Source organism: Mesoplodon mirus (genome assembly GCF_964341445.2).
Source record: "Mesoplodon mirus genome assembly, chromosome: 10".
Classification (NCBI taxonomy): Eukaryota; Metazoa; Chordata; class Mammalia; order Artiodactyla; family Ziphiidae; genus Mesoplodon; species Mesoplodon mirus.
This window is the reverse complement of record NC_138986.1, coordinates 66366071-66391968: the sequence shown is the minus strand read 5'-3', so window position 1 is coordinate 66391968 and position 25898 is coordinate 66366071. Positions and strand designations below refer to the sequence as shown.

General features: G+C 39.0%; 1 protein-coding gene and 1 long non-coding RNA gene across 3 annotated transcripts in view; one reads left to right on the top strand and one right to left on the bottom strand.

Moving 5' to 3' along the window:
* MAP3K7 (mitogen-activated protein kinase kinase kinase 7) overlaps positions 1–8451 on the bottom strand; it is a 70577-nt gene extending 62126 nt beyond the window's left edge. The window contains exon 1 of one of the 2 annotated variants that reach the window (XM_082634296.1): positions 8086–8451. In XM_082634296.1, the coding sequence (XP_082490422.1) occupies positions 8086–8205 (120 nt within the window). In that variant the 5' untranslated portion in view covers positions 8206–8451. The remainder of the gene's footprint in view (positions 1–8085) is intronic. The other variant, XM_082634297.1, reaches the window with a different exon arrangement.
* A 265-nt stretch (positions 8452–8716) lies between these two features.
* The window catches only part of LOC309811098, a 62237-nt gene continuing 45055 nt past the window's right edge, over positions 8717–25898 (top strand). The window contains exon 1 of the long non-coding RNA XR_014295102.1: positions 8717–8783. This is a non-coding gene — a long non-coding RNA (uncharacterized lncRNA). The remainder of the gene's footprint in view (positions 8784–25898) is intronic.

The window sequence follows — 25898 nt, the reverse complement described above, 5'->3', positions numbered from 1 at the left end:
CTGTAAATAAGACAAAGGCCCTGATCTATGAGGAATGTACTTTCAATTTAAGGGGGGTGGGGAGAGGAAAGAAAAGACAGTCAATAGACAAAAAGATGAATAAGATAGGGCTTCCCTGGTGGCACAGTGGTTGAGAGTCCGCCTGCCGGTACAGGGGACACGGGTTCGTGCCCCGGTCCGGGAAGATCCCACATGCCGCAGAGCAGCTGGGCCCATGCGCCATGGCCGCTGAGCCTGCATGTCCGGAGCCTGTGCTCTGCAACGGGAGAGGCCACAGCAGTGAGAGGCCCACGTACCGCAAAAAAAAAAAAAAAAAAGATGAATAAGAAAAATATCAGCTTGTAAAATAAATGCTGTGTAGAAAACCAAAAAATTGAATAATGTGACAAAGAGACTGGTGAAACTTATGGCTGCATAGTATGAAATGCCATCTAAGGAGGTTACTAACTTGATATTTGAATGACACATGGAACCAAGCAAAGAAGAAGAAACAACTAATGTAAAGGCCCTAAAGGGGAAAAAAAAAAACCCTCATTTCCTATTCAACAATATTTGAACCCCATCTATAGACTAGGCATTATCCTATGCATTCCAGATAAAGAAGGGAACAAACCAAACCAAAATCCTTGCTCTAACTACTTATATTCTCGTGGAGGGAGACACATAAAGAGGAATCAAGATTTATTTAAAAAAAAAGATATATTTTAGAAACTAATAAGTGCACTAAGAAGAAAAGCAGCATAATTGTGTGTGTGTGTGTGTGTACATGTGCGTTCACTACCCCCACCCCAGTTTTAAACAGGATAGTCCTGCAAGGCCTCACTGAGAAAGGTGATACTAGAGGAATACTTGGAGTGTTTGGTGTGAGTGGGAAAAGGGAAGAGTGATGCAAGATAAAGGTAGAGATAGCATGGACATATATACACTACCAAATGTAAAATAGATAGCTAGTGGGAAGCAGCTGCATAGCACAGGGAGATCAGCTCGGTGCTTTGTGACCACCTAGAGCGGTGGGATAGGGAGGGTGGGAGGGAGGGAGATGCAAGAGGGAAGAGATATGGGGATATATGTATACGTATAACTGATTCATTTTGTTATAAAGCAGAAACTAACACACCATTGTAAAGCAATTATACTCCAATAAAGATGTTAAAAAAAAAAAAAAGATAAAGCTGGAGATACAGGCAGACTCTGGATCCTGAACGGCTCTTGGCACCATGAAAAGGAGTTTGGATTTCAGTCTAAGTAATGGGAAGCAATTAGAGGAATTTAAGGAGGAATGTGACATGATTTTGCATTAAAAAAAAAATCATTCTGGCTCTAGTGTGAAGAATGGATTGTAGGGAAGCTAGCGTATATACAAAGAGAGACCAGGTAGAGGCTGTAAAAGCAGCCCAAGCAAAAGAGAAGAGCTTTGAGGACAAGGTTGACGGTAGTGCAGAAAAATGGGCAGATCTGGGATAGGTTTTAGAGGTAAAGTCAAAAGAGCTTGCTGATGATCTGCATGCAGGCAGGACAGGTGGACAGGAAAAGAGATGAATCAAGGATAACGTCTAGACTCAGCACCAGTTTAATGAAGGATAAGAAACACTGGAGCAAGCAGATTTTCTTTCTTTTTTTTAACAGCACAGAGTTCTGATTTAGTCATATAAAGCTTAAGATGCCTATTAGATATCTGAGCGGAGATATCAAGAAAGAAGTGGAAACATGAGTCAGGGAGAAGTCAGGCAGGAGATGAAAACTTGGGAGAGTCATCAGCATTTAGCTGGTACTTCTAGTCAATCAACTGGGTGCTGTGACCAAAAAATAACATGTAAATACTGGGGTCCCAGAACTGAGCTTTGAAGCACTTCAACATTTAGAACACAGAGGAGAAGGAACAAGCAAAAATTGAGATGCAGCAGTCAATAAGGTAGCAGGCAAACCCGGAAAGTGCCACAAGAAGCCAAAAAAAGAGAGTTTCAAGAAGAAAGCAGACATAAAAACAGCAAAAGCATTAAGCCAATGGCTCTCTAAGTGTGGTCTCTGGGCCGGAAGCATCTGCATTGCCTGGAAATTTGAGACGATGTAATTCTCAGGTTCCCACCCAGAGTTACTGAGTCTGAGAGTCGGGCCCAGAAATCTGTGCTTGAACAAGCCCTTCAGATGATTGTGATATTTGAGAATTACTGTATTAGGTTATATTAAAACCATAATTAACAGTGAGACAGGACACCTCACTGGAAACCATGACACAGACCAGAGAGCCCTCTCTTGCTGAAGTTTTCCATAAATAATATGGACATGACATCTTGGGCAGGAAGAAAGGAAAAGGAGAATTCTTGTGAGCAACCTAGTGTTTTTCCTGACACATGGTAGATCAAGAGAAAAGAGGGGCACAGATGGCAAACTGCGACACAATGGCAACTCAGGTAAACAATGAAAAAACTAATATTCAAACCACAAAACACTGAAAGGAAGTCACTTTTTACTTACTACCAAATTTCTAATTCAAGTTCACAATCAAATATGCTTTTTGGATTGCATTCGTATCTTAGTAAGGTTCTTTGACATATTATCATTAACAATTAGTTTGAACTGACAGCTTTCCCCAAAGATCAGTTTTCACCAAGAGTGTAAAAAATGGTCCACATCCAAATTACAAGTATCCCCTCCAACACACACATCCATCCAAAATGGTGAACCCAGAAATAAATATTTCAGATATTTTTCACAATCCCTCAGCTGTAAAAACAGAACAGAGGAACGCAAAGAGAACTTTGGTTTTAAAAGGGAAATCAATTTAGAAATATTTCCTTCTGAATTTATGAATGTTTTCTAAATTAAAATGTTCTCAGATTAATTCTCTTATTATATGTAGCTCTCCCCCTATGGTTTAGCCCTCATGGTTTTGGGTCCACAACTTCAGTCTCATGTAATAAAGCAGATTTAAATTTAGTTTCTTAATAAAAAGTACAGAAGAATGAGAGAGATGATTATAGAATATTTCCATGCAATTAGTATTAAAAGGCACAAAACCCAAAATCAGAAATTGGTGTATGTGTTTAAAGAAAGCAACTCCTTTAAAAACTAATTTCTTTAAGACAGAAGACTACTCCATTCCTTTATTCAAGTCAGGTTTTTAAAAACAAAAAACCACCTAAACTAAAACTACATGGAAAAGCATGTGTGCTCTTAATTTACTATGAAATAACTCTTAATTGTGCCCAATTCACATTATTTTTAGTTCAGTGACTGTAGCTGTCAGTTTGCTTTGGCCCTGTTCTGTGGTCTATGTGAATGGACCCTGGCTGTGCTGCCACTACTCTGGCTAGAAATTTGGAACATGACAGAACAAGCATAGATTTTAACATTTATTAGTTAGAACTTGGAGCCTCCAACTATTTCAGAACTTCAATATCTATTAATAAACTGTGGCAGAGTAGAACTGCCATCTGCTGACAAGACAGACTTGATAACATAAAAGTAAAGCTTTGATTATGCAAACTTTCTTTTGACTTTTTCATGCAGTCTTTTAAAACCAGCCATAAGACATCCAACCTGTTTAATAGGCCCTTCTTTCAAATAATATGCCCGTGTCATATTTTAAGCTACACACGCACAATATAAAAGTTACCGCTGTGGCTACCTCTTCACTGAGATAACAATTACAGATTCCTACTGAATACAGTAATTACTAAGCTTCACATGGAAGAGCTTATTAATAATTTTAGATGTTCATAATATTAATACTGACTAACAAATCTATAGAATCAGTTTATTCAGGCCACTCTAAGTTAGGTATTCTGTTTTCAGTTGCCCATATACTTTAACGTAAAATTACAAAATGTACATCACTACCAAAGTTCTTCCTGTATTTCCCTTTAAAACAAAATCTTTGCATGTCTCCATAATGAAGCTTAATAAGATATAAATGCTGCAATGATTATATGTGCCTTGCCCATATGCTATTCTTGACATCAACACTGTGGGTCTCCCCTTTAAAAAGCAACCATACTAAATACGGTCTTTTTAGCATTTTAGTAAAGGCCCACCAATACATGGCTTACTCTCAGCACCTCACTCTTTGCAGCGTCTTTTACCCCTGGCTAAACCAAAGTATTTGCTAGGTATAATGGATTGTAATGGAATCAACATTTGCAAAGAGAATCAGATTTTATTTTTAGTGTAAATGCTACTTTAGCTGAATCACTAACTTATCTTAACCTCTGGTTATATCACATAAAAGAACCAGACCATATAAGAGAACCAGATGGACACTAAAATTCTCATGATTATGCTGTGGTAACTTCATTTACTCACTCAGCAACTATTTATAGAAAACCTTTAGATGCTAGGCATTGGAGTTACAAGTCGGAATAAGACAGGTTAAACTTTGCTGGGCGGATATATAATTTTGGTTACTGGTAAGTGCCATGAAGGATAACAAAAATGACAAAGATCTAGGTTGCTCAGGGAAGGCTTCTCTAAGGAAGTAGCATTTGAAGTGGGACTTGAATGGTGAGAAGGAGTCTGCCATTTGAAGTTCTGGGGGAAAGAGCATTCGAGGCAGAGGAACAATTGCAAAGAAAATTCATCTTAGTATCTTTCCCAATCTCTGATGCGTACTTGATTCAAAATGTAGTTTCAAAATCTTTCCCACTCAATGGAGCCTTCTGTGATAAACTCTACTTTCAAATTATGGGTTAAGTGCTCAATTTACATTACATTCATAGTTTTAAATTTGTGGTCCTGAAAATCTAGTCTCACAGTAAGTCAAAGTTTTTAAGGAGAGAATCCTAGGATCCTTCTGTTCATCTTCCATAATCTTAGCAGTATTATCCACAGAAGACACTGTTCATTAAATGCTCAAGACCAACTATTATAAAGGAAATCAGTATTTTGTTTCCCCATTCTTACAATAAGGTTTGGTTACAGAGTACTTCAGAAAGAACCAAAGTGACCCCGTAAATCCAAATGGAAAGAGCAAATGACTCAGGAGTGAGAAACTGCAAATTCATTTCCTGGCTCTACCATTTACTTAGACACGAGGCTTCTGGCAAATCAAACTCTATGATCATTTGTCAATATCTGTAAAATGGGGGTATCATTTGCCCTATTTAACCAGGATTCGTTAGTCACAAACTACAGTCCACAAGAGATCATGATCATTGTCCTTAAAGCTTACTGTGGAAACACTGCATAAATACTGCAAACAATAATGTGTTTTCATTTTAGAACTGGAAGAGACCTTAAATGATCTTGTTCAATCTCTTATTTTACATGAGAAATCAGAGGCCCAGAAAAATAAGGTGACTTGCTCAAAGTTAATGAAACACATTATGGCAAAATCCGTATGGCATCGACATTTTCTAAACACCCAGCCTACTGGGTACACTTTTTTACCACACCACACTGCCTTCACCACTTCTTGCAAGCTAGTCCACAATGTGCATACCTCACAATTTATTCCAACAGTCTCTACACTCAGATCCACAATGACAAAAACTAAATGACTTAAAAAAAAAAAGTACCTACATAGGTTTCTGATGCTGAGACCTGACATAATTTGATATCAGAATTGAATTTAGGAAGTTCCACGCTGATATTACTGAGTCATGATAGTAGAGATATTAGAAATGTAAGGTGTAAAATCAGCTGATGCCTTAAAAATATGCACCTACGAAATGAGTGCATATTTGGCCTATGGTTGGAGTATTTTTCTTACATAGTTTCCAACTGAATCGATATAATGCTGATTCATTTACACTTATTTGAGAAATAGAATATGATTTTCTTTATTTATATGCAATATATTGGTACCACATAAAATACTGAAAGCAACATAAAATACTTTTTGTTTTTAGTCACCTTTCTCTGTTCTCTTATTCATGATTTTAAGCTAGAAGCAGAATCTAAGTTAAGAAATAGTTACTGAGTGCCGTGCACCCTAGATTATATAACACTGTTTTAATGTGAAAATAAATATGATGAAAATTATGTAACAGTTTTAACATTAGAAAAGTCTAAATTCAATCTTTAACATGAAATTAAACTGTGTAATAAAAAAGTGAGAAGAATAAAATTAGATGACTGCCTGACATTAGAAAACTTCAGCTACAAACAAAAATTTACTCCTCAGGAATGTCCTAAAAATACCAAAGAAAAGTTGAAACATCATCTAAACTGAAGGAAGGGTCTTTGGAAACAGAACCTCAGTCAGAAGTTAAGTGGCTTCGGAGGAAGAGCAGTAAAATGATAAATGACACCTTAGTAACCAAGAATGTAAAATGCTTTAGAAAGTAGTGTGGAAAAACTAAGGTGGTAAAAACCAAATGATGTAAGTCTGTGAAAGCATTTGGAAGACCGTGAAGTACAAGTTATTATTATATGACAATCTGTAGTCTACAAGCATAGCAGTTCACCACAGAGCAGACATAAATGCTTATTTAAAAACTGTAATTCTTTTATACTGACTCACCAAATTTTCATTCTTAAAAAAGAATGTTAGCCATGAAAGCTGGATCAACTATCTAATTCTTAAAAAGGAATTTATCATAGCCTCAATAGAACACACACACACACACACACACACACACACACACATTCCCCCCTCTTTCCAAACTATGGGTCCTTCTTTTAGCCATGTGACCTTAAAGCAGGTCACTGTTCCTCTCTGTAACTCAGTTTCCTAGTAATGTGTGTCAGGCAGTGTTGGGTGTTTTGCATGTATTACCTAATAAAATCTGTTATACAAATAAAGTGAAATAGAAATTATTATCCCTATTTTATAGTTAAGGAAATGAAAGCTCAACAAGGTTAGTCAGGAGACTTGCTCCAAATCATACAGCTAATAAGTGGCATAGCTGATATACTGAACCTTCATCTAACTCCTTCCAAAGGCTTTGCTCTTCCCACTTACACTATCTTGTAAAATGAGGTTGTTTTCAGTGACCTTTAATGTTATTTTATTCAAGTAAAAATATGATTAAAGAATCCATTATTCTTCCAAAACATGCATAGAAAAAAATTATTTGTTGAAGGATAATTATCTCACTACTTTTAGCTTGCCACCACCTAAAAATAATTTTGAATTTTTAAAGTAGAGGTAATTGAGAGTCTGTAATATAGGACATACGGGGTTCTTTTTGGTGTATGTAATGTGAGGTGCTTAGTACATTTTAAAAATGATAAACAAATGGTAAATAATAGATACAATTTTCAACCAAAGTTTTAACACTTTCTAAAGTGTATCTTTACATATATACAGATTTTACTTTTCTAAATTTTGTGGACTTTACAACCAATCTGTGAATTCGGAAAGAAGCAGTGTATTAATGGCACATTATTACTTTGCTCTAAAATAATTTAATTTATTGCAGAATAAAGAACGGATTCGGGTTTTCTAACAGCGATTTTTGGTCTGATATATTCTGGTTGTCACCGAAATCATTAGTTATCTCTTCAGAATATGCTACTTGAAACATCTTTTCATCGTGTAGCAGTCTACAGTACTAAAGGTGAAATTAACCTAAAGTAGTCTAATTGAAGGCAAAACATTTAGTATTACGACTACTGCTCTATGGAATCGGCTAAGCTGAGAACCATTCCGTACTCGGGGAAAAACTGTGTTAGACCTGGGGATGTATTAATTTATCAAGCATCCATAGAACACCCACTGGGCGCCAGGCGCTGAGCTGGAAGTCGAACACAATAAAATCCTTGGCCCTTAACAACACTATGCCTTAGAGAACCAAAACTCCAAAACGGCCATGGTCTTTGATGAATTTTACTACTGAACAGGTTCGAGAACTGGTGGACCACACGACCGCACCAGTTCATCCTTCTCTGTTTGAGATGACCCAAATCCAGGCACCGGAATATCAAATTCAAACTCAAGAGTGCCGAAGTGAGGAAAAAAGAGAGCTACACCGGAGCAGGTGAACGCGGAGAGTCCCCTTTACACCCGTTCCCCGTGGAGTGTGGGGACACCCGGGTGGACCCCGCGAAACAGAGGGGTCAAGGAGGCGCCTTAAGTGTCGGGACCGGGAAGAGACCTGGATGGGCCGGGGCCGGGCCGGAGGCTCGGTGCCGGGCCTCGCTTACCTCTTCCACCTCGATCTCCTTGTAGTCGATCTCTTCAAAGTTGAGGACTTGGGAGGGGGCTTCGATCATCTCACCGGCGGAAGACGAGGAGGACGAAGAAGCGGCGGAGGCTGTAGACATGATCCCTTGCGGAACCCGGGGGGCCAGGGAAGGTTGCGGCCCGGACAGTCCGGGGGAGACCCGCGCCCACCCGCCTCCGGACCGACCTTCAACCTGGAGCCACGGCGGTCCGTGGCGGGGACAGGGGCTGCGGCCACAGCCGAGTCCCGGCTCCGGCTCCGCTGCGTTTTCCTCCGCCGGGCCCCGCCCACCAAACTTCCGGTTCCGGCCTAAAATCGGAAACCAGAGGTGGGCGGTGAGCTCAAGGGAGGGCAGGAGAGAGTATGGTGACAGAGACTGAGAAAGGAAAGACGGGTTGGGGGTGGGGTGGGGGAGGGTGAGAGGCTAGCTTGGACCCGTTGGACAAATTTCGCGAGACCTTTGTTAAAGGGCCTCAGCAACCGGAAGATACCGCGAGAGCTGGCGCGTGACGTAATTAAAACGCGCGAGCGGAAGTGACGCAGAGCACGATGGACTATCAGTATGGTTGGTCCACTAGGAACCAGCGGGAAAGATAAAACCTTCGGTTTGTACTCTGCTTCGTGAACTATGTTGTGACCCCGCTCCCTCTTCCCTCAGAGACCTGCAGACGGACGGTAGTGTTGGCTTGAGTTTTTGTGACGAAGCTTACTTTTCAGTTTCACCCCTAAGGTAAACTGAACTATTTCTTAAAAAGCCTTGGAAAATGTGTTTCCCTCAATGTGTTTGGAAGGAAGCGGTTGCTACTGTTACTTTGAGCCAGTCCCTGATGCTATGAGAGATTCTAAAGAAAATAATACACAGCGAGCGAGCGCATGTAACCTGATTAACACTATGTAGCCTCACGAACAGAAGTTAATATTAGGTAAGGTAGATACTTATAATTTGGCATAATTTGTCGTTCATCTGAATTTATGGGGTGTGTTAATGGTACATGTCGGAGTGCAGAACACTGTGCTGGATGCTTTACATTTATAGTTTAATCATTAACAGTAGCCTTGCAAGTTAAATATTTTTGTTGCCATTTTCAGGACGTGAGAAAATAGGCTCAGAGTAAAACAATTACGATTCTCACAGGCTAGTAGAACCTAAGTCCTAATATCTATAAGGCGGAAAGTAATGCCGGTGTTGCATCAATACTATCAACACAATTTTTAGTTTTAAACTAGCTGTTAAACTTTAGTCAGTTTGACCTGAAGCCTAACTGGGAAAATTGGAGTTAGAGATGAAGGTTTAAGGACCAAGGATGAAACCCTGGGAATGTCAAATTCTAAGTCTCAGTATGAGACCGAAAAGGAATAGGCAAAAAAGTGGGGGAATGGTGATCGGAATATCACTGTAGGAGACCTTTTCAGTTAAGAAATAGCCAACCAAATAAATGCTGCACAGAAGTAAGTTTAACTCATTTGGGATTGCAAATAGGTCATGGAATTTGGCAATTAAGAAGTTATGAACTCCTGGAAAACATTCTGTCATTTTTTGTAGTTTTAGTAACACTCAAGGATAGTTTGGTGAACGGGTAAGAGAATGAAAGAAAGAATAATTTCTTCTCAAAGCACGATCTCTGGATGATCTTACCCAGGGTCTTGACCACTTTTATGATGATAGCTCCCCATTTCTCCCACTGTTCAAATTTTTCCTGAATTCCAGACCTATTGGGCATCTCTATTTAGATGTAACATAAGCACCCAAACTTCAAGATTCCAAAAGTGAATTCAGAAGTTATTACCCACCACAGATATATTCTTCCGTGTGCATTTTCTGTCTCCATGAAGGATTCCATCATCTACTCAGTTGTCCAAGTGAGAAATCAGAGCTTTATTTCTACATGTGAAGTGATGCTTAGTGCACTAGTAACCAAATAGAAGCATATTAAATCAGTGGGATAACCATTTTTACCTGTCATTTTTTTACTCAAATTCCCAAACTAGGATGGTCACCTCTTAACCTTGTCCTTTCACTCTGCAGGTCATATCTAATTTCTCTTTTTAACACTTTGATCTTAATACAATGGGTGCTACCAGGTGGGAATTCAAGAAATATTTGTTATATGTTCTAGCTGAATGAATAGGTTTTGCCAGTCCTCACTTTCCCTGGAGTGAAAGATCTGTTTTCTATACCTTCAGTTTAGGACTAGAATCCTGCTGATAAGGGACTAATCACTACAGCCATGATGCTGTTATGCTTGATTTCCCCGCCCCCCAAATTTTGTTAAGAAAAATATCAAATATACAGAAAAGTTGAAAGAATTTTACAGTAAACACCTATATACTTACCACCAAGATGCTATCATTAACATTTTACTATACCTGTTTTATCATGTGTCTGTCTATCCATCCACTCATACATCTGTCTTATTTTGTTGGGTGCATTTCAAAGTGAATTTCCTACATGATCTTGAACATCTACCCCAATACTGTACTTCTTCTGTGTTTTATGCACTGATTTGGACTTCTGATATTGACAGTAATCTAAAATCAATTTTGTCCTATTTGCTTGCAGATTTTCTTCCTTCCTTCCTTCCCCCCTTCCTTCCTCCCTCCCTCCCTCCCTCCCTTCCTTCCTTCCTTCCTTCCTTCCTATCTGGCACCTCTTCACTACCTTCTGATAATAAAGTCCCAGCTCTCAGCCCTGCTTATGTCTCTGGCTCTAGTCATCCCCAAGGTCCAATCTACCCCTCCCATTCTGTGCTTCGACTTTATGAGCCGATAAATTACCGTTTTTCATTTAAGCTGATTCAACCTATATTTTTGTCACTTGCAATCAAAGAATCCTAAGCAATGTAGTTTGAATCCAGAGAAATGAGGAAGGAGAATTTGTCTCAGTTTACTTCAGTTTTGACTTTGTATTCCTTTTAACTTCTTTAACTTTCACGAGTTACAGATGGAAGCTTGAACCTCGCAATTTCATGCCAACTTCAGTCACTAGTCGATTGCATCGCCACAAATTTCCAGAGATACACATCAGGCTACTTAACTGGTCTCCTTGAATTCCCTCCCAGTTTGAGGACTCTCCACCACCCATCCTCATGTCAGTGTCCTAATAACTACTCTCTAACCTTCAACTCTGTCTTCAGTTTTAACCCTTTTATAGTACCCAGGGGATGAGGGCAAAGAGTTTTGAAATCCATTTCTCACCATCTCTTTGCGTGTTGTAAGTGGGATTCTCATCTTACTTTGCTCATTTGGGATATGAAGGTATCTGGCACTTATTTTCATGGAGGCTTAGCAGAAGCAGACTAAAACAGTTTCACTTTAATATTCTGTTGCACTGCCATGTGTCAATATAATACCTCAGAGAAAGAGTTCCATATTTTATCTGTTAATAGGACTTTTGTGATGAGTAACAGGAAACTCAAGGTAACATTGCTTAAACAATAAAGAGGATTTATTGGCTTAGTTAAGTGGGAAGCTAAGAGCTAGAACAGGCTTCAGGTGTCATTTGTTTCATAAACAATGATAACATCAATAATTTAGTTTCCATTATTGTCTTCTGCTTTTTGTGGTATTTGCCATTGCTCTAGAACAGAGATTGTCAACTTTTTTCCCCATTATTGATCCCCTAAGGAGCCTTTTAAGACTTTTTCTTCCTGACCCCCCAGCATTTTAATACCACATATATATTGTGTATATGTTTATGTACTGTATGCGTATTTATGCTTTATACCTAAAGAGAGTAAGTTTTTTTTCTCTCCCCAGTTTTCACCCCCTGGGAAATGATATCACCTCCATTAAGAATGCATGCTCTAGCAGTTTCATTTTTCATATGAGATCACGTTGTCCAGTACAGTGACAGAGAGCATCTCTTTTGGTAGCTGTTTCAGAAGAGCAGGGAACTTTAAGCCCTTGGCAACTGTACCCTTGAGTGAAGAATGGGGACAGGCGTTTAAGATTGCGAATGTCGGGCTTCCCTGGTGGCGCAGTGGTTGCGAGTCCGCCTGCCGATGCAGGGGACACGGGTTCGTGCCCCGGTCTGGGAAGATCCCACATGCCGCGGAGCGGCTGGGCCCGTGAGCCATGGCCGCTGAGCCTGCGCGTCCGGAGCCTGTGCTCCGCAACGGGAGAGGCCACAACAGTGAGAGGCCCGTGTACCGCAAAAAGAAAAAAAAAAAAAAAAAAAAAAAAAAAGATTGCGAATGTCTTGTTTATCCTAGATCCAGGACTCAAAGAGTCATGAGCTTTGAGAAGGAGGAGCTGCTAACCAGAAGAAAAATCTAGAGACTTTTAAGAGGGGCAAAGCAGGGAATGGTTGCTGGGAATGCAACCAACAGATGTTCATTATTCATGTCTATTCAGGTTGAGCTCTATTCTTAGAAAGTATGTCTTTACTGCCTGTTCCAGAACCAAGCTAGCCCACCCCAATCAAATATTATTCTTTCCAGGAAGTTCAGAAATAGTTTTCTGCTTCATTATATTCAAAACTGCAGTACGCAGAAGATAGCCAACCCGTTAGCAATTCAGTGAGTGGCTGAATGGAGAGTGGCTCCCCAAATTCCTGCATTTCTTTGATATTTGGGTTTATTCTGTATTTTCTACTCCCCACATTTTCATTCTAGGTCTTTCACAGTCCATGGGGCTGCTGGGAGGGTTTTTGTTCCAGGTGCCCGCAGTGTGGCTGGTCAGAGAGGGCTTGGAAAGGTGGGGTAGAGGTGTAGCTCCAAGGCATTCTCTGACATGACACATACCTGACATTTCTGTTTGAAGCTGATGTTCTTTTTTGTTCCTGTCCACTGTGCTGGCTGCAAGGCAACTGATTTGATGGTGCCCGTGTGTCCTGCAGATAAAATTTCCATCATTGTTTTTGAAATACTTGATATGAAAAAGTTCAGCCGGTTTCAAAATCCATTCATGTTATTGGAAGGAATTTGAACATTATATTTGCTATTTAAATAACAGGAAGAGGGCTTCCCTGGTGGCGCAGTGGTTGAGAGTCCGCCTGCCGATGCAGGGGACACGGGTTCGTGCCCCGGTCCGGGAAGATCCCACATGCCGCAGAGTGGCTGGACCCATGAGCCATGGCCGCTGAGCCTGTGCGTCAGGAGCCTGTGCTCCGCAACGGGAGAGGCCACAACAGTGAGAGGCCCACGTACAGCAAAAAAAAAAAAAAAAAAAAAAAAAAAAATAACAGGAAGAGCTGTTAGAGCTTTAAAATATGATTTCAACTGTTGTAAATTTTAAAATGGTTGTAAAAATATTTAAACACTTTTCATTTCCTTGTATGAACATAAGTTCTCTTAGATAATGCCTATCAGGAATGTGAAGAGTTCATCTTTAAAAAGTCTTGGTCAGGATTGATAGTAGACATTTCAATTATAAAAGCTTATATTAAAAAGTTATATTTATGAAGGAAAACTTATAAAAAATTCCTCTTAAAATTTTGAAAATATATTTGATATTTATAAAATTGCAATGTTTAACATTATAATGCTTTATATTTATTTATTTTTCAAAATTACAGTGTGAGAAAAGCAATGTTTTTTTTTTCAGTTAAGCCCAAATAGATTCTTTAGAATCTTTTCCAGTTTATTCCAGAGTATCTTACAATATTATCATTTTCAACCTGTGCCATGACATGAAAAAGTTTGAGGAGCACCAAGTTAGGAGGCTGTTGTGGTAGTAACAGAAGTAATAGTGGTTTGAACAATGTAGACAGCGGCCATAGGGGTTATGGATAAATGGGTATGAGAGATACTGAGCAAACAGAATTGGTGGTATGTGGGGGAAGGAGGCAAAGGAAAGGGCAGTGTAAGGGGTGATTTCCAGATTTCTTACTCGTGCAACTCAGATGGGAAGGGTGCTATTTTCAGAAGCAGGGAAGACTGGAACAAGGTTGGGGGAGAAGAGAGTAAAGAGCAGTTTAAGACACTGAGCTCGAGGTGCCTGAGAGAGTTCCAAGAGTAATTATCAAGTAGGCAGCTAGTCTTAGGGAAAAAGACAGTGCTAGAGAAATAGATACTGGCCTGCTGATGATAATTTAGGTCATGGAAATGAATGAGATCACCTAGGGAAGATGTGTAAAGTGAGAAAGAATAGGAATTAAAACAGAGCCTTAAGGGATAAAATGTTTAAGGCATGGGTGGAGGCAGAGGAACTGCCAAAAAATTTGTGGAAAACTAAAAATTATGATGTTGTGGAAATCAAGGTAAAAGGATGTTTCACCGTTGCATACTGTCAAGAAGCTAAACATGAGAAAAACTCAGGAGTGTCCATTGGATTTGGGTCTTGCCTCCTGAAGTTTAGCCAAGGCGTACCTCTTTGTGGGGAGTGTGTGTGAATGGGCTTAGATGGGTAGGTTGGGTTGTCCACGTGTGAGGAGGTAAGGTTCCCTGCAGTATACAATTGAGTCCAGAATAGGAGGGGGCGGGGTAGGTCAGGGGCTCATACCACCACATTCTTGTGAAGGTACGTAGGAGGATGGAATTTGTTAACCAAATATTTCCTGTAATACCATTGAGGGAAGATTTAATAAATAGCTAAATTGATATAAAAGCAGCATACCAAATTATTTATCATGGAGATTTCTTAAGTATTTGAGAGTTTTGAAGGTGCTTTTGTTCTCCTGGTCAATTTAAATCTCTCTTCAATCTTAAAATTACTAATGTTTAAGGTAATTCTCTTTTTGTATTTTGCAAGGGTAAACTTTAGTTCTTCTTTCCCAACACTCACTACTATTTAATCCATTTGAATTATTTGTTTATTAAAATTTAATAATAAGGTGTTATTGGGGCACTAATGATTGCTTTCAGTAGTAACTGATATTTCAACTAAAACAGATGTAAAATCAAGATAGACATTCTTATTTTCTGAATTTCAGAGGCAAGCTTAAACATCCTGATGTACCTCAGCATCAGTTTTTAAAAAACATTTATTTATTTATTTATTATTTTTGGCTGTGTTGGGTCTTCGTTTCTGTGCGAGGGCTTTCTCCAGTTGCAGCGAGCGGGCCTCTCACTGTCGCAGCCTCTCTTGTTGTGGAGCACAGGCTCCAGACGCGCAGGCTCAGTAGTTGTGGCTCACGGGCCCAGTTGCTCCGTGGCATGTGGGATCCTCCCAGACCAGGGCTCGAACCCGTGTCCCCTGCATTGGCAGGCAGACTCTCCACCACTGCGCCACCAGGGAAGCCCCTCAGCATCAGTTTTTAAAAGTAGAAACTTAATCAGATAAGAACATACTTCAGCAATAATTTCATAGAAATAGTGTTCTTCACTACAAAAGTACATTCATTAAATGTTTTATTCACAGGCTAATATGTCAAATCAGTGTTCCTCGATGGTCTTTTTCAGAAGAAATACCAGAAGCAATTTGGCTTCATTTATGGGAATAAATAAGGGTGTTTCATTTCACACAGCCTCAGGGAATCACAAATTAAAACTTTCCACTAAAGTGGATGCCATCTACTATTCATTATTTCAACAAACAAACCACTCCATTCTGCTGAAGTTGCAGTCAGGGTAAGGGATATATAGCGCTTGAAACCTGCAAGGCTGAGAGGGCCTAGTTTGCATTCTTATTCATAGGCAGCCAGTTTCACATTTTCCTCTGAGTTCCCCAGCACCCCACAGAGCTCCTCTCAGGGGCTCAAAGCTCCATTAAGTAAATAGAGGCTCCGTATTTAGAAGCCATCTCTGGGAATTCAAAGTGTTCTGAGGGGGAAACTGGTACTATCAAGATTAAGGTATTAATGAAAAGTTGTGTTAAATTTCTTTCCAGATGCTAATTAATCTTCTAAAAATTGTTAATCAATTCAATTACGTGACGCACTTAAACTTTAACACATGGTACAGGAAAAGTAACAGGATATTTCAGTTATGCCTAGAGTCATTCAGAAAGTTAAGGGAAGTATAAACAGAAAATCATACCCCAAAGGTGTTTAGTTTGATCTTCAGTATTTACTTGCTCTATCACATTTGATAGGTTTGGGAAATCAGTATTTAGTGCTCAGATATTTGAAGAAATATTAGAAGTATTAGACATCCAGGAAGTGGAATTTTGACAACTATTCTTTAATGGAATCTACCTGAAGTGCAGAAATTTTTGCACGGATTATTAAACCCATGCTGGTAGTGTTAGCTTGAATTGTTAAATAAAGAAGTAATCTGGTAAGTCTTTAATATTTGAAGCCTGACTAGCCATACTAACTGTCAGTATTGAGTTAAATGAGTTATGCTGTATTCCTATCAATATCAAAATATTTTGTTTCTGTTGTTAATAAGGATGTGAATCATATCGATATTGTTAAATATAAAATGTCATTCCATCTCTAAATCTTAATGTATTCCAAATGGTGTGTGAAACTATATAGTACAGTGCCTAGAAAATATGTGGTGTTCAAAAATGTTAATGTGAACGAAATACTGTATAAAGGCATAGAAATAGATGACATGATGTGACAATAAAAGTTAGTCACAGCCTCCAGATCAGTCAGTGAGTTTACTTCTGGAGATTCTGATCCAGTAGGTCTAAGATGTGGCTGAGGCAGCCCGAGTTTCTATTTCACAGCCCAGTAGGAGTTGAGAACCGTTAAGGTCACGTACAGGCAGCAGCATATATTTTAATAAATAATTTTAATAATTCATTTTGAAGAACTGAAAATTATTGATAACATTTTAATCTTGGGCCCATTTCCCTGTTGTTTAAAAGAAGAAAGTTAATGGTAGTGATTCTGTCCTGATTTCTAATACATTTCTTTTAACTAAAGTTGAAGACTGTTTCCAGTAGGGTCCATGGGACAAAAATTCACCTTGGTGAGGATACCTTGATCTTGACTGTAATCTCTGGCTTTGCAAATTCAGTGACTCAGTTTTAGTGATTCGCTCAAGGGATGATTAGGCTTTTGATTCCTCCTAGCCAAAACCACTAGTGACCATATGAACTAAAAAGCCAGTAACGTATGCTAGTCCTTCCGAGGAAGGGGCTGGAGAAAGGGAGTCTAGTTAAGCGGGGGACAATTACAGTAGATTAACAAAAGGAGGCTTGAGAGGGGTGGTGTATTTAAAGAAACTGATCTTGTTGTGATGAACTCACTAGTGTCCTATAATAGCATTTTATCAACCTGAGCACTATTTAAAAAGACAACAACTAGCTTTGTAACCATAGGAAGGCATCTTTTTTTTTTTTTGCTGTATGCGGGCCTCTCACCGCTGTGTCCTCTCCCGCTGCGGAGCACAGGCTCCGGATGCGCAGGCTCAGCGGCCATGGCTCATGGGCCCAGCCGCTCCGCGGCATGTGGGATCTTCCAGGACCGGGACCCGAGCCCGCGTCCCCTGCATCGGCAGGCGGACTCCCGACCACTGCGCCACCAGGGGAGCCCAAGGAATCTTATTTTAATGGGTCCTAGAGGGTCTTTGTAGAATCACCAAAGCCTATTTGCCTGAAAGCATAGAGTTAGATTACTAATTCTAGGCTTCTATTGTGCTCTTGAGCTAGATTCTATTATATTACTCATTGTAGCTGCTAGACAATACAGTTCTAGGCTTCTGTTGAGCTATCAGATAATTAGATTTCTTTGGGGCATAATGGGGCCCCTTAAGACAAATGATTAACTTTAATCTTATTTGTCTGAAGAATATGGGCCTTCCCTGGAAGAAGGAGCCTTTTCTATTCATTTATTTAATGAGATAATTATACTTTAGGATTGCATCACTATGATTTTCCTAATAGTATTCTCTTTCTTTTCTTATCTGATCATTTACTACTGATTTAAGGCCAATTATGCTTAAATTGGGGCTGGTGTGGTGAGATTCTTTGGTTTCAGAGAGAAGAAATTGAAGTTGAAATTTAAGGAGAGTGAAAGGTCAATTAATCCTCAGGAATGAATCCTCAAGGATGTTTAGGAATGTGGTCATACTATAGTGAATGCATTAAATGTAATATTGTTATACTGTACGCCATTAAATAGAAATTGGTAATTTTGGGAGGATGAAAAATAGCAAATATTGTCATTCAGTTTATGTTAGAGTTTTAAATCTCTAAATTTCTTTAACTTTTCTAGTAAATACTACCAGTTTCCTTGATAAATGGCAATTGCTTAAGGTTAGTATGTCATTATCCTGATCCAAACTGGATGCAATTCACTGCCTGAAGGGCAATTTTATTCCGAGATCAAATTAAGCAATTCTTGATCAATAAGTGAGAGTAAGTTTTACACCTCCTCATATATGCATACAATTCAAAAGTTTATTAATCAATAGAAACCATCTTCATTAAAAGAAAAACAATAGCATATTTGAATTGACATATGGTGGTTATTAAACTAACAAAAATGGAGTCATCTTTGGTTTCAATTTCATATAATATTGCTTACCTTAACTCTCCTGCTCAGAATTGATTTCTACCTTTTTCTAAAGGACTCATATCAACTTTAATAAATGTCAGATTGATCCCCTTGGGAAAACAACGAATGTGTTATTTCCTGTGTCTCTAGCTTAATTTATTTAAAAAAGATATCATCAGAATTGATAATTCACCTCCAATTGAAGCATATTGAACTGGCATGCAAATGATTTCTGAAAGCAACAAAATTTAGCTGTAGGACCATATTAAGATGTGAAATCTGGATTAAAAATTTAGCCTTTAAATGCCATTAGATCTTGAGAAAGAATGTGGGTGATTTAGGATATGTGGAGAACAAGAAGTTAAATGACTTTATTTCTTTCAAGATGCTTTTTTACTTTAGATTTTTTATTGACTGTATAATTGTGTTCATATTAGGGAAAATCGTTAAGGTTTAATCTGTTCTTTTATTCTTGATACTTTATGGCTAAAGCAGAGTATGTGACTATCTCTTATGGAAGAAAAAATTCTGCATAGAAGCTCTCCCCTCTTAGCTAGGTTGTCAAGAGTGAAATTTAGAAAATAAATTAATATTCAAAGCTCAGTGTAACTGGGCTCTTATGGCTGTGTGTGGTATTCTGGTGTATCTGTTTCTGAATAGTTGAGTCCTAAATTGTTTATTCACTCCCTCATCAACAACAGTGATTTATTGAGCGTAGACAGTAGTGGCTGCTATACTATAGTGCCTTTAAAGGCTATTTAGCCTAGTGCTAAGAAGTTACAGTTATATTTTACTTTCATATCCTCTCTGTATTCTAGGGCCTCTTCTGCTTACATACCAATTGCTGTTACTTGCCTGGTGCAGCAGACACTGTGAGTGCTCCAACTTAGCCCCTCAGATTCTATTACTACTTCCACACAAGCCAGCTTGACTTCCAGGGGCCAGCAACTACATCTCTGTTGGGGGGCTAGCGTTGGGTTGCCAAAATCCATTTTGTCCACATGCTTGGGTAGGCTGAAAGTGAATGGGAATTAATGTCCCTCAGGTGATGGCCCTTAATCCAGTGGACCTGTGGCGTAAACGTATAAATTCCCAGGCTCTTCACCCCTTTGCTGGAATAATTCTAGAGCTCCTCTGTAGCATCCACTGGGGTAGTTGGCTTAATAATACACTGTGTATTGACTTCCTATCATTTTCTATGTCATCTTCCCATTTCCCTGTTAGGGTCACTGTTCTAAATAAGCTATGTTGCATTCAATCCCTGTTTCAGGATTTGCTTCTAGGGGAAACCCAACTAAGAACTTGTTATTCTCCTAACAATCCAGGTAGAATCTTGGTTGTGGCAGTGCAAGTCTACAAAATACAAATAATGAGTAGGATTTTTGTATCTTTTTCAGGCCTGAAAACTATATACCCCAACATATGACTGGCAGAATCTTTCTGGGTATATTTGATTGTAGATTCACATTCACATAAATACGTATTGGATTAACTGGTTTCATTTTGAGATCACAAAATGATCCACCAAATTGTTCACTTTAAATAATGGAAATAACTGGATAGAGTGATTATGTATGTCATTCTTCAACTGAACAACATTTATTGAATATCCACTATGTGCCAGGCACTATTCCAGGCTTTGGAGATATAGCAGTGAATAAGACTAATGATTACTTAGTCTTACCTGTCTGCCCTCATGAAAGCTTGAAGTTGAGCTTATTTTATTGTTTCCAGCTATATTTAGATGCTGTTCTGCAAATGTGTGCTGTTCTTGCAAATCTTTTTTTTTTTTTTTTTAACTTAGTTTTGGCTGTGTCAGGTCTTAGTTGCGGCACTCAGGATCTTTTGTCGTGGCACGCGGGCTTCTCTCTAGTTGTGGCACATGGGCTCCAGAGTGCATGGGCTCTGTAGTTGTGGTGTGTGAGCTCAGTAGTTTGGTGTGTGGGCTCAGTAGTTGCAGTGCATGGGCTTAGTTGCCCCGCGGCCTGTGGGATCTTAGTTCCCCGACCAAGTACTGAACCCGCATCCCCTGCATTGGAAGGCGGATTCTTAACCACTGGACTGCCAGGGAAGTCTCTGTTCTTGCAAATCTTCATAGTTGTTAATAGAATGTTATTGGTTTTACACAATGTGTTTAATTTTTTCTCCTAGTTCTTGCATTGCAAGACTCAGAGTTGTAATATGTTTCTTCTGTCATACTTTTCTATGTTGATTGCTGCTTACTGATTTTGCATATCTCATTGGTCTACTTAATTAGTTCTTTTTTCCCCTCTTCAGTTTCAGTCATTCTCTTTCAAGAATTCTCTTTCAAGAATGACTTTCCATTATTGTAGAATTTTGTTTGTTTCAAGGTGTATTTTATTATTACACTAATCTCATTAAGGTTAACATTTTTCAATACTCATATTTGGTTCAGCCATATTTTACTTAAGATTTTTAAAGTCTTTTATTAAGTATAAAAATGCTCAAAACTGAATACATTTTTGATTAAGTCAATAAGTGGTCCAAAACAAATAATTCTTAATACTATACTGAATAGTATATTGTCAGTTTGAAATAAGCTTTCCACATCGTGGCAATTTTCAACGATTTAAAAATATATTAAGTTAAAGCTTTCTTAGACATGCATAAAATTCTTGTAAATGGTTACTGCCTTCCTGTCACATGTCAGGGTAAACATAAATTCTCTACCATATATAAATTAAAAGCTATGATTTTTTCATGTGCATGCATTGCTTGGAGTGTTCACCTGAAACTTGCACTCAGCCAAAACTTGAGGAAACATTACAGAAAGCTTATGTGCGTTGTCTGTTATTTGAAGGTTTGTACTCATATAATATGTGCGTTCCTTTAAAAAAAAAAAACCAGATTCTAGTCATTCTTTGCCTTTAATTTTCTCTGCACGTAGAAGTGATTCTTAACACTCTGTAGTTGCATTGCCTTTTAATTGTCTCCCTAACACTCACTTCCCTAACATTTTTCTGGCATTAGCATCTTGGTTTTCCTTTGAAGATTGACCACTCTCTGTACTTGGGTTTCAGGTGAGGTTGACTACTCCTCCATTCAGTGGTAGGCTCATCATCTAGGCATGGCCATGAAGAGTTGTATATCCCTTTGGCCACAGTGATTGGTTCAGGAATGGATGTGTAAACCAAGTCAGGTCAATCAGAGCCAATAGACTTTGGCTAGAACCATGGGAAAGAGGCATTCTCCTTCTGCTGGGTTGCTAGACTCGTAGTCTCTATACCTGAAGCTACTCGTAGCTATCTTTGTGACCATTTAGGAAGAGCTTGTTTGAGAACAAAGCCTGTAAAGGGAATTGGAGTGTGGATGGAGAGAGACAGAATCCTAAGGACAATCCAGAGCATCTGGGTTCAGTGATGCCTGGAGATCTACCCCTGAACTGTTACTTACATGAACCATTATGTTCCAACTGTTCCACCAACACTCTCCTGCCACTCCTTCACAGTTTGCTTTTTTTTTCTCACTTGCAACTGTAAGTTTCCTAATACTTGCTATATAGACTATATGAAACCATTTTTCTCCCTCCCTCAACAAGACTTCTGTAATCAAAACACCAAATAAATTAACTTCTATTTTAAAAACCTTTTGACTCTTGGGGTATGTGCTAGAAAGTTAAGCTTTTCTTTGCTATGAAGCAGTAAAAAGTGCCTGTGACGATGAAACCACAGTTGCTTAAAGGAGCGCAGAGCCATTGAAATAAAATCTGCAATCATATAGAAGTCCTGTTGTTCTTAGAGACGCACTGTTGATTCAACAAATGTTTACTAAGTTCCTGCTCTTTTAGGCATAGGAGTAGAGCAGTGAGCAATACAGATAAAAATCCCTGACTTCTTGGAGCTGACATTCTTGTCTTATCCCAGAAGACTTGGTACCCAGAATTGGAGCCATATCTGGGGCACGTGGCACTCAGGAAGACTTCATTTGAATCTCTGCCTTGAACCCAGGGTTTCCCATTGTACTGCAATAAAATCCAAAGGCCTTGACACATTTATCAGGAGCGCACGGATCTGGTTCATGCTCACTTGTCTGAAACCTTATCTAAGAGCTTATACCTCCTTACTCACGCTGCTCCACTTTAAACCGCCTTTCTTCCCTTTCCTCTAATATTCCTCTGTCTCAGAAACTTTCACATCTTCTCCTCTCCGTCTTGACTATCTCTGCTCCCTGATACTTCATGTGGTCACAACTTAAATGACATTTCCTCAGAGAGACACTTTCTCCCCACTTAGTTTAAAGTAGACCTCCTTAATATTCTATCAAAGAACCCTATTTTTCATAGTATTTGTAATAAATTCTAATAGATATATGTATAGGTATTTGTTTTTTAGTGTTTATTTACTAACTCTCCCACCACTGTAAGCTGTGTGAGGTCAGAGGCTATATTTGTTTTGTTCACCACTGGATTACTCAGTGCCTGGCACAGTACCTAGCACATCGTAGGGACTTAACTATATTGGTTGCATAACTGTGTGGCTTGACCCAGGCTTTTGAGATGTAGCTTCTACTGTCTTAACCCTTTTTTGAACCTCATGCCTTCCAAGTCAGGGACCCTTTGTGCCCTCTCCTTTAGCTATCTATTCTAGGGGTCATTCTGGTGTAGCAGTCATCATCTATTTATGTGATAGCCTGGGCCTCAGGCACCAAACTGGGAGAGTGATCACAGAAACCAAAGCAGAAACTCCACCCTTATAATTAGAACTTCCCAGAGTTGAAATTGAAAGGGGCTGGGTAATCCCAGAAGCCCATTGGTCATCACAGGGGCACCAATCCCAAGCATGACTGTGGGCAGAAGAGGCTCAGGTAGCAACCTGGAAGCCAGTGATGAGACTGGGAATATGGGCAAGTGTGTCAGCTTCTAAGCTTATGTTTTGGAGTATGATGTGTGTATGAGTTAGCAGGGGTGGTGGGAGGTTGTATACTGGACAACTGTATCTATTTTCATACTGACTGCCTAACATATGGAATATCTGGATAAGCAGGAAGAGGTGAGAGAATCACTGTAACCTGGGGTGCTGCGGGATGCTCGGGGAGTCAGAGGCAGGGAAAATATGAGCTGACATACTGATCTCGCCTATTCCTATCCCATTCTGGCTCTTTGTTGGTTTTAAATGTGGCATAGACACTTCCTATCTTAGCCTTCTCTTGTCCCTTTTAGACTTCAAACCTTCTTAGATGCAAGGAATTAATTTTTCTCCCCACCATTTTATTGTGAAAAATCTCAAACATACAGCACACTTGAAATAATTTTATTGCGAACACCTATGTATTTACCACCTAGATTGTATCAACATTTTTTTATTGTTTTATCACATCTCTGTCCATGCATTTAGTCTTTTATCCACCCATTAATACATCTTAATTTTTGATGTATTTATTGATGAAAGTGTATTGCAGACATTGGTACATTTTCTCATAAATAGTTCAGCACTCATTAACAAGAGTTCAGGGCTTCCCTGGTGGCGCAGTGATTAAGAGTCCGCCTGCCGATGCAGGGGACACGGGTTCGTGCCCCGGTCCGGGAAGATCCCACATGCCGCGGAGCAGCTGGGCCCGTGAGCCATGGCCACTGGGCCTGCGCGTTCGGAGCCTGTGCTCCGCAACAGGAGAGGCCACAGCAGTGAGAGGCCCGCATACCGCAAAAAAAAACCCCCAAAAACAAACAAACAAAAAAAACAAGAGTTCAGTATTTTTTACATTTTTTTTCCTCTTGAGGTAAATTTTACATATGACAAATGCACAGGTCTTTAGTGTACGTTTGTTGAATTTTGACAAATGAATACATCTATATAATCTAAACCCTATTGAGATACAAAACATTACCATCATCCCAGTAAGTTCCCTCATGCCCTTTCCCAGTCAATTCCTGCCCCAACCCCTAGAGGCCAGGGCTGTCCTGTTTTGTTTTGTTTTTTAAAACCGTAGTTTCAAGATGTTGATTTGTACCAGTTAGTATCATTAATGAGCCCTCAAATAATCTTTCTTCAGTTGTTACCTGTTCTTCTCATGATTCAAATAGGAAAGAACTCTGCTTCCAAAATTTGAAATCAACCAAAACTGGAAAAAAACAAGAACCTGGCACAGTGCCAGCTTTGTAATGACTTTCTCTAGTTAGACCTGTAGTGTTATGCGATCTAATCCATGTTTCCTCAGGGTGCAGGAGACACAGAATAAAAATAGGGTCAAAGGTCATAAGGTCACACTAACAGAAACAATACAGTATTTCTCTGGTTATCACCTCCCCTCCATTCTCCCTGGTCCATTCTGAAGTCATTCTGGCCTTTTAAATTCTAACCAGTGCTTTCAGGAAGTCTCCAAACATGTCTCACATAGGTTTCCTAAAACGACCCAAATCATCCCTCTGTGTTGACACTAGCTTGTTACACTTACTTGTGTCAAACTGGTACTCCTAAAGTCTCTGCTAACCTAAAGATAAATTATTTTCCAGGAGCACCCTTGGGCTCTTTCATAAAGAGAACATTGGTGGCCAAATCTTACTTGTCCTGTAGATATACTTAGACATGTCTAAATTTTCTGTGGATTCATGGCTCAGCTTCATCTTGGGATCTGTTGCTACTATCACAAATGACATCCTTCAAAACTAAACCATTGGTAAGGGCCATACCTTTTTTCTAGGCTTTATTCCTCCAATACAGTGGGAAACACTTTATTTTTTATGTTGGCCTTTAGCTTTCCTACATTCCTTTTCATGTATTAAAGTACAGACTTTCATACCTTAAACATTGACACACCCACACTACCTTCTGTACACTGAATTTGGACTCTTCTAAACCATCTTATCAGCAATGATTTTGAATAATGCAGGGTTGGCACTGTCAGCCAAAAATTTAGCTTCACCTATTTTCTTGGCCTAATCCAAGCAGGAGTATTTATTTAACATTTGAATATCCTATTTTATCCTTATTTGAAAAATGAATTCACAATAAAAAAATGAAAGGGCTGGTAAGAAACAAAGGCCTAAGTATCTTAATAACGCATTTGGGACAAAGATTAAAATTATTAAATGAGCTGAAAGCAGTGACTTGTCAATCTCAGAGGTTCATTAGACTTAAGTGGCTAGTCTATATGTTGAGGTATATTTTTTAAAAAAGAAAGGACATATTGGGATGCTTTAGAAAGATAACCACCAAAGATTAGGTCAAAAAGGTAAATATATTGAGAGATTTTATAACATTTTGTAGCTCTTTGAGAAGAAAACTCTGTTAAAGCAGTTTATTATATTGTAATTTTCCTGCTACTATTTATCACAATTTATAAATGATAAATATACTGTGTGATTATTTATCCAGTGTAGATTTATCCCAGTACACTATAATTTCCCTGAGGTTTTTTTATTTTTTTCTTTCTTTTAACCGCATTTCCATAAGAACCTAGCAAAATGACTAACACTTAGATGGGCTCGATAATTGTGTTGAATGAAT